The sequence below is a fragment of the Nelusetta ayraudi genome, unplaced genomic scaffold (assembly GCF_046127955.1).
Source record: "Nelusetta ayraudi isolate G7.1 ecotype Tasmania unplaced genomic scaffold, CSIRO-AGI_Nayr_v1 ptg000002l, whole genome shotgun sequence".
NCBI lineage: Eukaryota > Metazoa > Chordata > Actinopteri > Tetraodontiformes > Monacanthidae > Nelusetta > Nelusetta ayraudi.
The window spans coordinates 9,304,610-9,318,485 of record NW_027466052.1 but is presented as its reverse complement, the minus strand read 5'-3'; the positions used below and the strand labels follow the sequence as shown (position 1 = coordinate 9,318,485).

General features: G+C 42.3%; 1 protein-coding gene across 1 annotated transcript in view; it reads left to right on the top strand.

Annotated features, from left to right (window-relative positions):
• galnt18b (UDP-N-acetyl-alpha-D-galactosamine:polypeptide N-acetylgalactosaminyltransferase 18b) overlaps nt 1-13,876 on the top strand; it is a 62,452-nt gene that overhangs the window by 14,356 nt on the left and 34,220 nt on the right. The window contains exon 2 of the mRNA XM_076022510.1: nt 11,759-11,954. Within this exon, the coding sequence (XP_075878625.1) occupies nt 11,759-11,954 (196 nt within the window). The remainder of the gene's footprint in view (nt 1-11,758; nt 11,955-13,876) is intronic.

Here is a 13,876-nt window from a genome sequence, read left to right as displayed (position 1 = left end):
GTTAATAGAGAGCACAGATCTATTTTTCGCTTTGCAGGTGATAAAAAAAGACAGTTTCTGCAGCGTTCAATAATTCTCCTGTGGCTCGGCAGTCAAATATTAAAAAGCATCAAAAGAATCTTTCAGTCATGCAGAGATCTTTTTCTAATCATTAAAATACCTCCTCATGGCCATGCCCTATTGTAGGCAACTTGGGGCAACATGTGATTAAATATTGAAGGAGAGAAAATTTTAGGAGAGCTGTGTCTGAAAAGTGAGCCCTGAGTTCCTGCCCAGGTGGAATCATTCGCAGTAATTTCCCCATTACTGGTATTAAAATTTGCTGCGGGTAAACTAATATTCTCCTCCTCAGGAACGTGTTTATTAGCACAGGCGTAACTGGAATAAGGAAAAACCATAGTTCTTTTTCTGGATTTAAAGCTTAACATTTAACTTGTCCTTTGAAAATTACTTAGACAAAAATACCAAGTGCATATTTACATGAGCAACGTTACCTATTAATGGTTGGTGACTAAGTCATTTAATTTTTGGTTGAAGAAAAAATCTTGACAGTGCACCAAGTCCACTCAGATGTACTAACATGTATGACATTGCATAGAATATTGTCTAAATCAGAATCAGAATATGAACCTCAGTCAGTCACTGAGTCATTGATAGGATGATGCACTGTAGAGTCACTTGGTGCATGAGATACATTTGATGATGCACACATGCATTAATCACTGTTTTTTAAATGGGGAGAGGAACAAACCAACATTGTGGGTTGGACTGAGATCGGTGATCTTAGATTTGACATATGTAAAATTAGATTACTAGACTAGATTATTCTAAACATATATGAAGAAACAACAAATCTGAGCAGGAAGAACATTCATCTTCCAGAGCTGAGTGGAGGGCAGAACAAAAACAACTCGTACCTGGTTGAAGCCTGGCTCAGCCGAATGGGGTGTGAAATGGGGTGTGCGTGTACATTGGTAGCTCGCTCTTTAGCAACGGTATTGATCAGTTAGACGGGAATTACATTTTAAATATGTGCTGCAGTAAGTGTTGCTCTAGTTGTACTTTTAAATCTAATTCCTCACCCGGCATCCAGCCTCTCAAGAGAAAAGTGGAAAAAAACAACAACCAATGACTGCTTAGTCTTCAGTGTATTGAGCAGTGAGACATTTAAGGGGAAAATAACCCAGAAAGTCAATGTCCTCCAGGAAATCCAGTTAGTAAAATGAGGTTTCGCTTTCTGCTAGATAGGAAGTTTTAACACCGGCTTATTACACAAGTGAATGGGCTAAAACACTAAACCAGAAAACACATCAAAGGCAGATTGTGTGGTTCATTCTGGGCAGCCAGCAGAGATGCACCTCTCCTCACTTCATAATGGAGGCGGAAGATATTTCATCTGTTCTCATTTTTTCACCCTGATTTTTCAGGGTTTTCCCTTCTTGTTTTGTGGCTTTTAAGACTCTTGACATTTCGAAGGTCACCACTTAAAAGAGAGAGCTAAGTGAGATTTAAGTGTCTGCTGCTTCCCCCCCCCCCCCATTTCTTTCCAGAATTTGTTGATCTCTTGTCCTGTTGTGGTTTCAGATGCGCTGAGAGCAAAACCACAAATGCGGAAAGGAAATGATATAAACGGATGTGAAACCAAGAAGCCATCAGTCAGTAGTTAATGCATTCTCAGAGAGATGCATCATTAGTAATAGATGAATAGGACTAACCCATCTCCGCTTGCTATGTCTTCAGAATGACTTTTATTTTTTCTGTCAGCAGCCGCAGACTGAAGTCACATGCCTCTTGATGGTAAACGGTCACAGCAAAAAGGCAAGATATGAAAAGACGTATGTAATCGTTGGTGATCGAGGTTGCCGAAAGGTCGGACTCATCTCTTACTGAATAGCAAGTGCATTATCTCCACTGCCAAGCTACTAGGTCCTGCTCTCAGCATCTTGCATTGCCTAAAACTAAATATTAGCGGCTTAACTCTTGGGTTCTGTCTGCGTTAATGGTATTAAATGGTCAAGGGGACACTGTCATAGAAAGCCATTGTGCTCAGTGTGAAGGGTCCGGGGGATTCCAGGTCTCTAACGAGGAGGAATGAACAGAAGGTGATGACAAAGCGTGCCGCAAGTAAACATGATCCTTCTCCTAAATTCCGTCACTGCATAGTTCCACTTTGGTGGAGCGGCCAGCGAGGAAGCCAGTCGCCCTCCTCCTTTTTCAAAAGCATGTGTCAGTTTGACGTGCCAGCTACTGATGCGTCCTAATGAGAGAATTTCCCCCCATTTCGCAGCTAGTCACAATGGCAGACACCGAACTTTCACACACAGACGACAAGTGGAGCCAGTCAGTGGTAATTAATCATATTTGCTGGTAAGAAAGAAAGGAATTCACTTCAGGAAGATGAAAAATAGAATATAATAGTGTTCAAAGTTACGGCAGTCAGCCGAGTCCTGTGATGAACACCGGTGTCTTCCTGATAATGGGCTTTTTATACGTGAGTTGCTAGGCAGACTGGCAGGGCGCAGAATGTTAACAGTTGTTAACATGGTTTGGTGGAATTGCAATTAAATTGACTGGGAGCGCTGTCGAGCGTGCAGACTCTGTTTTCTCGTTGTTTTGGGGGAGAGTCATTTTTAAGAGGAACAGAAACGCATGGCCTTCAGGTTTCCAGAAATGTTGAGCTCTGCAAACAGTCTGTTCCGAGATTTGCTTGTCTTGTTATTAAACACTTTCACACCTTAGACAATTAGTGGTGAATCGGCTTACAGTTTAGCTTTAGACTGTTTGTGCTTTCCTCATGATTCCTGGTTGGACTTTGCACTGTGGCGCAGTGTCATGACAACAACAGCATAACAGGCTCAATTTGCTGCAACAAAGAGGCGAAATACCTCGTTGACATTTGGACACGTTTTCACCAGCCACAGACACAGCGAAGCGTTTAAATACTGAGTAAGGAAAAGCTACGGTGCCGTGACAGCGGCACGCCAAGGTGCGAGGTCCACATCATCCATGTGATTGTCCACTGTGACAAACAATCTTTGAGCACCAGTTGCCTGGCTGCAGATGTAGTTCCCGGGCTGGTTGTGTTCTCACTCCAAACAAACTGCTTCAGGGTTCAGTTGGAATCAGGCCAAGACCTTCTTCTTCTTGGGGACCTCGGCTCTGTTGATTTGCTCCACATCAGAGTGCAACTGCTGCGTTCAATCATGTCCGAACAAACCGAGACAAGGCCGAAACACATCCCCATTTTGGAAAAAAAACAACCAAACAAACAAATAACTCCCGTCGATCCAGATGTGAAAGTACCTTTAGTGATTTCCTATTTGTCTCTCAGAGGATCGTCATCTGGCCTCAGACAGGTGAAGAAACCCTTGTGTCCAGTTGAGGTCGTTCCCTTTTTCAAACTGTCATGAGATTGAAGTCTATCTGGGAGAATTCACCTCCATGCAACAATCTTGTTCTTTTTTGAAAGTTGCTTGTGGAGGGTTTTTATTTCTGCTATATTTTCTCAGCATAACCTTTAACTGTGAAATCCAGTGTTTCCGTGCTTCAAAAGTACAAACTTTCTGCCTTGTGATATGTTTGTGTGCAGCAAAAAAAAACCAAAAAACCCAGACGGATCCAAATTCCTCTCACCCGAGGCAGCCAGTGACCGTCTCGCAAGTTCAAAATAAATACCACAAGAGAGTCAGAAATTTTGATGGCCAAGTTGGAAAAACTGTCTGAAAAAATTAGTTTGGTCAATTCAGAGGAAAGGCTAATGTTTACTACTTGTAACAGGGGGGATAGATTTTCTTATCCTTTACTGACCACCTGAGTTAATGGAGAAAACAGGCTCAAAACTTGGCCTTGGACTATATTCATTGGCCAGATCAATGTGGTTCTGAGAATCATGGCAACACCTGAATACACACACTGGCAGGCTATGAAAACCCTTTGATTTTTTTTTGTGTGTGTGTTTTAGCCAGCAATGATTAAAAAAAAACAAACAAAAAAAAAAACTGGAGTTGCTATTGGGAACTTTTGAGCTTTCGATACAAATGACTCATCAGGTTTTAAATAATTAAGTAATGAAGTCCTGTGCAGTAAGGCCAATGTTTCATTCGCAGAAAAGCAGTGAAGCAGATGTCTTTGTGTGAACATCGGCTAATAACCTTATGATTTAGTCCTTCCCTGCGTGTTTGCACCACATCTGAGCGCCTCATCTTCCGTCTCGGGGGACCTGAGATATGAATGTTGAACGGGGGGCGATGCAGTGATCAGTTTCATCTTTAAATTAATTCTGAGTCAGCCGCTGTAAAAATGATAAATCAGAAGCAATATGATTTTGCCATTTAGCCTGTGTTAGGAGCCTGCCAGTAATATTTACCACCGAACAGAGAAAATGGCGAGGGGCAAAGCGAGTCCAATCACAGAGAGATAAAAGCGTGACGGACCTTTTCTATGACACCGCGTGATAAGAGAGCGGTTTGATCGTGACAGGGTTTTTTTTATGTTTTTTTTTTCAGAAGCACAACCCTGATCTATTAATAACCGCAGCCAGCTGTACATTTGGCTGTGTGTTAAGCTGCTGCAAAATGTAAATTGCTGCTTTTTGTCACAAGTTACCCGGAGCGCTGCGACGAGAGCGCTAACGGTCAAGAGGAGCGACGAGTCTGAGCTGCACTTCTGAAAACAAAACAAGTGGTGCGGAGAAGTGGGTTTACATTTTGTTTTTGGCAGGCGAGCTTTATACATTAGAATGGGACTGAAGTATGAGGGCAGCGGGCCGGGAATACAGAAGGTGATAGGAGCCCGTCGGGCGAAGAAGGTCCAGCCTGGTGGAGTGTCGCTCGGCCTCGTGCCGCAGTAGCCAACTTGACTGTTGCTCATTTTTCGCCTTGCACTCCATTGAATTGCACCTCTAGATAAATCAGTTAAACCTTTGAAATAGTCGAATGTTTACTCATGATCCCTTTGCAATATTGAGGCATTAAAAGTCAATGGGCCAGATCCGCAAAGAATTGAGCGCGGTGGTAAATGACGGCACATTTTGCTGCGACGTTGCAGCTGTAATCTACTGCATCTCTGTGTCGTGTCCACAACGGTTTTTGCCCTTAAGATATCCAGGCACGAAAAAGCCCAGGAACGCTGCACCTGAGGAGTCAGGAGTGTAAAATGGTCCAGTGGGTAAAATTTTTAAGGAAGCCCGTTATTTAAGGAGGCCCGCCTGACCGTGCGTTTTCTGTTTATTGCACTGTCAGGCAGGCTTCCTTAAATACCAGCCTTCCTTAAAATATGGTGGTGCAAAATGGCAGCCAACTAGGAGCAAAACCTTTGCTCTATGTATATTCTTATATACAGTATATGAGAACCGTTTTAAGGCTAGGAAAACCCAATCACTTTAATTGTACTGCTAGTATACACTTTTATTAATGTATTTATGGGCAGTATTTTAAGCTTTTACGAATATACAAATCCTATTTCAAGGCAAATTTTACACACTGGACTTTTAAGTTACCTCAGCACATTTTGACATAAGAAACTACCTGGTAGTCAGGTAGGGAGGGTCGGCATGATTGCAACGCACAGTGAGAACGTGATTCCACTCGGTGACTCTGGAATCGGCAACTCCAGTCCCACTGACCAGAGGGAGAATCTGAAATGAAGTTCCTGAGTAAGGCAGCAAAGTGTGTGAGGTCCATTACTAAGGTCGCTTAGCGAGGTCTTTAACGTCAAACTACCACCCTGAGCGAATTAAATGTTCGGGGTGGCACTCGGGGTGTCCAATCAGATTTCAGTGGTGGCCAGTGCCACCCTGGACACCCCTCTGGCGCTGACTCTGCTTGGCACATATTCCACCACTTTCCACCTTTATATGCAGGCAGTCTATTGGTGCACTGTTTTTGCACCGATTTCCTGCCACGAAAGCCGAGCAATCACTTTGTGGATCAGACCCAATGTCTTCATGCCTCTTGATCCACTCTGATATTTTGAGAGCGGAACAGACAGGTGTAGGATTCATTTGCCCAGATGTCTTGTTACTCTCCATTTATTTTCACATTCCTTTTTATACGCAGTCCTGTTCCCATTCAACACTGTTTCGTGTTGCCTTTTAATTTCCTGCGGGTAGATTTCCTATTGCAGTTAACGGGCTGGAACTGCAGTGTTTTGAGTGCGTTTTCAGACATCTTCTATTGATAATGGTGCAGGCGACAGCTGCACCGTCACCTCCCAGCAGGTAGGTCACAGGTTTGATTGCGACCTTTCCCTGCGGAGGTGGAGCTGCGTGGTCTCACTGTGTCTGTCAAAAGACATCCGCATCAGGCTGAGTGACAACTTCAGATTTTCTGCAGGTGTTAGTATGGATGGTTTGTCTCTCTGTGCGGCCCTGCAGTAAACTGGCGCCTTGTCCAGGATGGAATACCATTCACCCCAAGATAGTTTGTCCTCAGCTTATTCTGAGTGTGACTGTGTTTTCATTGATTCTTTTTGTTGTTGTTGAAAATAAATTACATAAAAATATAATAAGACATGACATTCCTGCTTGGTCCAACCCAGTCTGGTACTTTCTTATCTAAATTATGTATAGTTATGTTTCTGGTCTTTTGTCAGTCGAGTGTGAATACACGCCTTTGTGAGCATCAAAATCTATCGATATGTGATGTATGTTCAACTTGTTCAAGCAGAGAAAAGTTGTTCCACTTATATCACAAAGATTCTCAAATGTGTCAAAACAAAACAAAGCATATATTTGGATTTATTCTTTTTTTTTTGTTGCTTAAGGTCAGTTAAACCTGATTCTTATTATAGATTAGAGCCTTGTGGTTTGAGTCTGTTTTCAACATGGCTGTGGCTGTAAAAACAAAAAAACAAAAACGGGGCCAATGGCAGAGAACAAAAGTTTTCTGAGCTGTTGTCAAAATGACTTTGAGCGTGAAAAGTTTCTCAGAATATTTGATCTCCTTCAGCCAACCACTTCTTTGATACAAAGCGTTAGAAACACTGGTGCATCCTAAAAATTTCATGATGACATCTGTCTTTTTGCTTTCTTTTTTCTCTCACCGACTGAAGTCTGGAAAGCCGCTGAGCTTCCCCCGACGAGGTGCCAGAATCGACGGCAAGAGGAGTCTTAACTCAAACGCAGCCACTGATGTTGAGCTTTGACTCCACTCTCTTTATTTTAGACGTTCAATGACACGACGATGGATGATAAATAGCAGCAGGCTATAATTGGAGGCCGGCCACTTACAGACAGTGAACCAAGGATTGTTTTCTTTAATCATTGCCGAGTGGGCAGGTCATTGAGGAATCTCTGTCTGATTAAAGCAACAGCAGCCTGGCTTTGTAATTAAAATACTCTCAGCGTTCGCAAAGGTGCTAAGAGTGACTTTTTTTTTTTTCAATCTCCATGTCTCACAGATAGTTTTACTGCCCTGCTCAGGGCCTAAATGACCAAGAAAAATACCAAATTGATCGGTGTTGGGCGTTGACGTCAGGCTTTCAATTATGACAGTGTTGTTTAATTGTGTTATAATAAATACACACTTAACACAGTGATTGACCAAATCGTATGATTATTCTTTGATTTATTTCATTTTATTGTATACATAGAAATATACATATGTTTGCAGCATTATATGTATATATGGCCGCTAATTAAAATGTTTTCAAAACAATTTTTTTAATAGAGACAAACCTGTGGATACTGTTTGGCAAAACACTTTTTTATACTGTCCTTTTCTAAGTGGTATACTGGCTTGTCCCCAGCACTTTATTTAAAGCATCGTTACCTCATGTTGAGCAGACAGGCTGTGGTAGCAGTGGTGAAAGTAAAAATAGAAGACATGAAAAATAATTTCTTTTCCACACAAGAACTATTTTTGTAAGAAGAAAAAACAACCTGCCAGCTGCTCTACAGTTACCAGCCTGTTGAAAACCAGCTGTTTCAAAGGGTGACGTTCAGAGAATTGAGGCCTTTATTCCCAAACTTTAAACAGTCTCGCAGACATGATATTTTATTTACAATTTACTCCGTGTGATGCTGAAGACGCTTTTGTTCATAGTGTGAGGCGAGAAGTGGAACTCCCTCCAAACCCAGTTTTGAACTAAAAACACCCCGGGAGCATGATGACATCAGCTAATGTTTCTAACTGGAAACATTATGATCAGTCTACAGAGGACAACGTGGACTGCAGCCTTTATTACTCATGTTTCTGTTCAAAGTACGTTTTGCTTTTTGCTGAAGGCAAGTTGCACTCTCAACTGCACGACTGTTGACATAGAGAGAAAAAATTTGAATCCTTAAGCCTTTTACACCGTTAAAGCGGCTGTCAAACATCACAGGAAATGGCACTTTACCATACAACCAAAGCTTAAAACTACGCTAATGCTAATGCTAATGCTACAGCCAAAAGCCAAAAGATTGTCAATTGAGACTGTCGTTGATCATGCTCAGCCGACCAAGTGCCTCCATTTCTCCTCTCCGCCACTGAGTGTTGGTGTGCAGAAAGTTAAGGAGGGAAAAATCAGCCGTTTTATCATGGGCACACCAGTACGACAGCAAGATAGCTCTGTTTATCTCAGGGCTGTCAAAAAATAATAATGACTTTTGGATTACATGCAAAACATGCAGGCGCGGCGCAAATAGCTGCGGAATCTTCGTTGCCCTGTTTTGAACACAGCAGACTTCTCTGACAAGTGGCTGAGTTTGCTCTTTCTAGCCGCGTTATTGGCAGTTTGTTCATGCATATGCGTGCATATTATTTCTTTCCCCGTCTCATCTGTGCCTGTGAGACAAGTTGTTTTCACTTTGCACACAATGGAAGCGCACATGCAGCTCCACACGCCTGCAGTGCAAGTGGAACACCAGGGAATTCTTCACCTGTCTGCTTGTTGATGCACACTCCGACATTATTTAGTTTTTCTTTGCCTGAGGAACCTGACGGTGTTTTACTTGAGCTTGATTTGCATTTGATATTCGCATAAAGTATCTGTTTCGGATTAGCATCGTTAATATAAACCATCAATCTGTCCGATTGGAAAGGATATTGATTGTATTGAACACTAATGGGTGTGTACCATAGGTTGGAGGCCACTCTTATTTGTGAAAGATGTCATGTGACCTGCACAACTCGTCTTTGTGAATCACTGCGCCGCTGCTGGTGTCTCTGCCCGTCTCCGCGTCTCCCGTAACAGCTGCGCTCGCGATTCACCACCACACCGCAAGACCAAACTGAGTTGATGATGACGCCGCGGAGGCCCGCCCAGGCCAAACAACCTGCACTATAATGGCTGCTTTAGGGATTCACATGGAGAATAGAGCGTCTCTGTGGGCTTAATTAATCACCCGCTACATGCAGTCGGATGAAATGAGCCTTCGGGCAGGATGGTTTGAAGAAGTTGTGCGCCTCTTGTTGTCTAATAGCAGTCAGAAGCCCACACAGCCCTCCAAGCCTACAGCAGTGAGGCCGCTGCATGTGAGAAGAAGATGAGCTCATTGTGCCCGCAGATCTTTTATGATGAGCCATTCATCCTGTCTGGATGATGGCCGGACATTGATTTCTTAATGGTTTTGCAGAGAATTGTTAAAATGCACCTTTGTGGCGATGCATTAAAAGCTCCGGGCGGAGATGTGAGCTGCATTTTGTGTGGATATACGGCACGTGAGAGGGTTTGGCTGCTCAGGGATTCTCTTCAAATTGTATATTAGAATATGTACATCCTGTGTATATCATGTTTTGTCTGCCCTCCAGTTCGATGATTGATTCATTAATGGTTTTACCCAGTTTCACTCCTACTCACCACCCAGTTGTATGGAGGCTTTAAAGGCAAAGACCACAAAGAACACCCTGCATTGACCTCGTGTTGGCCGAAAATCTCCCCAAACTTAAAGCAAATTTAATGAGATTATTTCAATTTGTATATTTTCAAACACTATCCCAAACACAACAGTTTTGTTGTGATACAAATGTTTCCTTATATGCATGAGGTGGATATAAACTGCTGCAACTATTCTTAAAAGAAAGAGTCGAGTTTTGCCTCCTTCATTATTAATAACAAGGTGATGTGTCCATAATTGAGATGAATAAGACATCTCAGAGGACTCTGACGGCTGCACTATAAAAATGTCCCAGATGAGTAATGGTTTTTTATTGGTTGAACTCTCAGCTGCTGTGGCAATCAGAACAAAGAGGTCAGCATTCTGTTAAATACGTTTATTTTGCCTTTTTTCACTCCTCCAGAGTTTTGTGGGTTAATTTAATCATCGCTTATGTTAAATGTTTGGCCAGTGAGCGCAACCCCAGCCAGCGCACATGCTGTGAGACTTCGACCTGCATTTACACACAAAGTTTTACACAGAAGAGGGAAAAAAAAAGTTCTCAGTAGGCTGTTTAAAACCTTTTCCCCATTTAGGAATCGCAGGGACACAGGCAGCTAAAAGATGGTGATGTGCCAGAGGAATCCTGCTGTCTCTGGTGGTGGTTCTGTCATCTGTGCTGTCAAAACTTTTTTGCTTGTTATTATCTGTTCCACAGCAGATGCTTTTGTTTTGGATATTGATGTGATCCCTTCATGCCTCCATATTGTCGTCTTTTAATTCTCGGCTGACAGTTTGTCACGTGCATGTTAATACTGCCTGCTCATTAATACTCACCTTAGCCAATCTCCTCAGAATACATGCTGCACACGCACGCAAACACTCACACACTGGCTTAAATTTTGCTTGAACAGAAAAGCTTCCCTTTACTTCACCTTTTCAAATAATTTGCTGGATTTTTCTCTGTTAGAATTCTGCCCCGCGAGCCTCACCTCACCCACTTCAAGAATAGAACACACTGACACAAACATTTGGAACCTTTTTTTCCTTTGATGGTTTTAGGTGGATTTTTTTTTTTTGTTTATTTATTTAGACTTCCTGAGAGTGTCAACGTGAAAATGTAAATAGCTCTTTCTCATGTAAATTTAAAGGGAAAAAAATTGATAATATTGTGTTATTGCCATTTTCGAGTGAGGCTGTATATACATGAACATGTAGCAGAGAAACTTTCCAAACGTTGAAGTGTTGATATGCCTTTGACAGATTGATAAACTGCATATCTGACATTTTAGCTGGTGTCCCGTGGGCAGGTTGCACTCACTCAGGTCTGCCTGTCAAGTGTATCATCTCTCTGGCAGACGCCAGCACCGATGCACCAAATACCGGCGTGAGACAAGATCATCAACAAGAATGACGAGCGGGGAAATTCGCTGTTTGACACAAAATGTGTATTTGTTGAGCGTCTGTGTGCTCTCGGCATCGTCAGTGCGGCTGATCTGACGGTGTTAATTACGACTGCAGTCTCTTTGAACTCCTTCCTTTTGAGTCCTGTGCAAACAAAGGCATATCCGCGTGCTGCAAAAATCCCCACGCAGGGAGGCTTGTATAATTTGAGGGATGAGTTTGTTTTGTTTTGTTTGTTCGTTTTTCGGGGCGTAGAGATATATGTATCACTAATGTTGGTATCAGAGCGGCCCAGCAACTGCTGGCAGGGATTCGGTATATTGTTGCAAACTCGTGCATTGTGTGCGGACCTCCCACCCCTCGAGATTCTGCTAAACAATCAGTCTCTGCAAATAACGGGCCACCCCTCACCTGCTAACATCCATTACGACGCGAGGAAAACAGCATTCGTCACACTGATTATATCAGCCCGCTCATTTTTCCCATGCTCCTTAAATGTCAGGCTGTGAGCACAGCTCACACCAACACCGGCGTGTTTTGTCTCCCTGTGCTTTCCAGAGACGCCGGGGAAGGGCCAGGACGGTCAGGTGGACACATCCTTCTCTGACTCATCGCTGTTCACTCACTGGGGTCAGGACCTCAGCCCAGACGAGCAACGGGTGGCACTGAAGATGTTCCAGTACTATGGATATAATGGCTACCTCAGTGATCGCCTCTCTCTCGAACGGCCAATCGCAGACCTCAGGCCTGATGGGTAAGACTGCAGGTGGAAACGGTGTCTGCACAGAGTCACTTTCCTTCCCGTTGTTTATTGACATTATTTCTAAATAGGTCAGATAGAGAGACTAGATATCTAACTAGCTGGAAAACACCTCAAACATGCTGTCCAACTCTCTTTTTTATAATAACAATAATTACTTTCACTCAGCAATTAACCTTTCCGAATCCAGCCCTGTGGGATTAGTGCTAGAGTTAATTCAGTGCAGGAATGGGATTTTTAAAACAAAAACAAAACAAAGATAATTTCTCCTCCTGAATTGATACAGGAGCTCTTATGAAACACTGTTGTGATGACTCCTCTGTCGTTCACATTGTTTTATAATTAAATATGCCACTTGTAAAAGTCTCCAAAGAGCATGGTTATTAAACATTTATGAAAACAAATGTTCAGTGCCTGACACCCCCAATTATTGTCTGGTTTTAACTGATGAATTGTTGTTATTGATTTATTGTTGGTATAATTAGAACTGTTCCTGACCCTGGGATGATCCAAAGATCGCATCATTAATCGTGGCTCATCAGACCAGGCAAAAAATAAATAAATGAATTTAAAAAAAAAATGTTGACCTTGTGTCGTCCAATTTCATTACTAAGCGTAGCTCAAAGCTCCCCAGTTTGATGTGTTCTGGTGCCTTCTGCATACCTCGGTTGTATGGGGCGGTTATTTGAATCACTGCTGCATTTTCTGTCATTTCAAACCAGTCTGCACATCCTGCTCTGACCTCCACCATCATTTTCACCCAGAGAGCTGCTGCTATGTTTCTTCTGTGACGTCTTGAGGTAGTTGAGCGCGCTCTCCTGGGACGTCAGCAGTTTCTTAGATTCTCAGATCAGCCAGTCTGACACTGGCAACCATGTCAAACTCTCGTAAATCACCTTTCCAGCCCCATTCTGAGTTTTGTTTTGAACTCCAGCAGTCTCTTTAGACCATGTATGTAAGACGAAATAAATTGAGTTGCCGCCAGGTGAGTTTATGTTGAGATATTCATCTGATTAAAGTCAATATGTCTACTTCATAGCGGCAGGGCAGAAAAAAGTAGGATTAACTATTAAGATTCATCCTTCAGGGCCCATTAATGTCTGAACAGGATGCAGAGTTTATCTATCAAAAAGATTGTGAGATTATCTCAGTGTGAAGTACAGGCTCTTTAAAGATTAATTATGTCTGGGTCAGCCCTAATTGTCCTTAGCAAGCTTTGCTGTTGGGTCTCTGAGAGTTTTCTTTTAGAAAAGAAAAAAAAGTAGAAGGGACCTTTTGATAAAGGAAACCACTCTTTTTTCCATATGAACCCAGACGTGTCTCACTAATTAAAAACAGTAGTAGTATTTACTTCTTCCCACAGCATTTTGTGCAATTAACTGCTGCTGAGTTAATCATGTGAAGCAGCAAAAGAAAAAGGAATGTTTTTGTGAACTTGGTTAAAGGGTGATTCTCTCTGCTAATTAACTGTCGCAAACCCTTGAAGCAGAAGGGCAGAGTATAAATATTCCTTCTGCAAGCTAGAGTGTCATCATTGTCAGTGAAAAGAATTCATGATAATGGCAGTGACTCCCAGCATGCAATTTGGTCATAAAATTATGCACATTGAAAGTCTGAGTTTATTGAAGGTGGCATTTGCAGGATAAAATGAATACATAAACACATGCATTTTTAATTACTTGACTTGCATAGTAGCAGTATAGTAGTATATGTCATAGAAATATATATTTAGTCAGACCCAGTATATCCCCATTGTTTCCCCACACTGGATGAATATATGATTTTAATGTATCTCATCATCATCCAGATGCAATATCATTTCATATCATATCATTTCATATCATAATCCTGGCATACAGCAACCTCATACTTAATTCATGCTCACTTCACCTCGGTTGCAGTGGCGTGCAGGACAT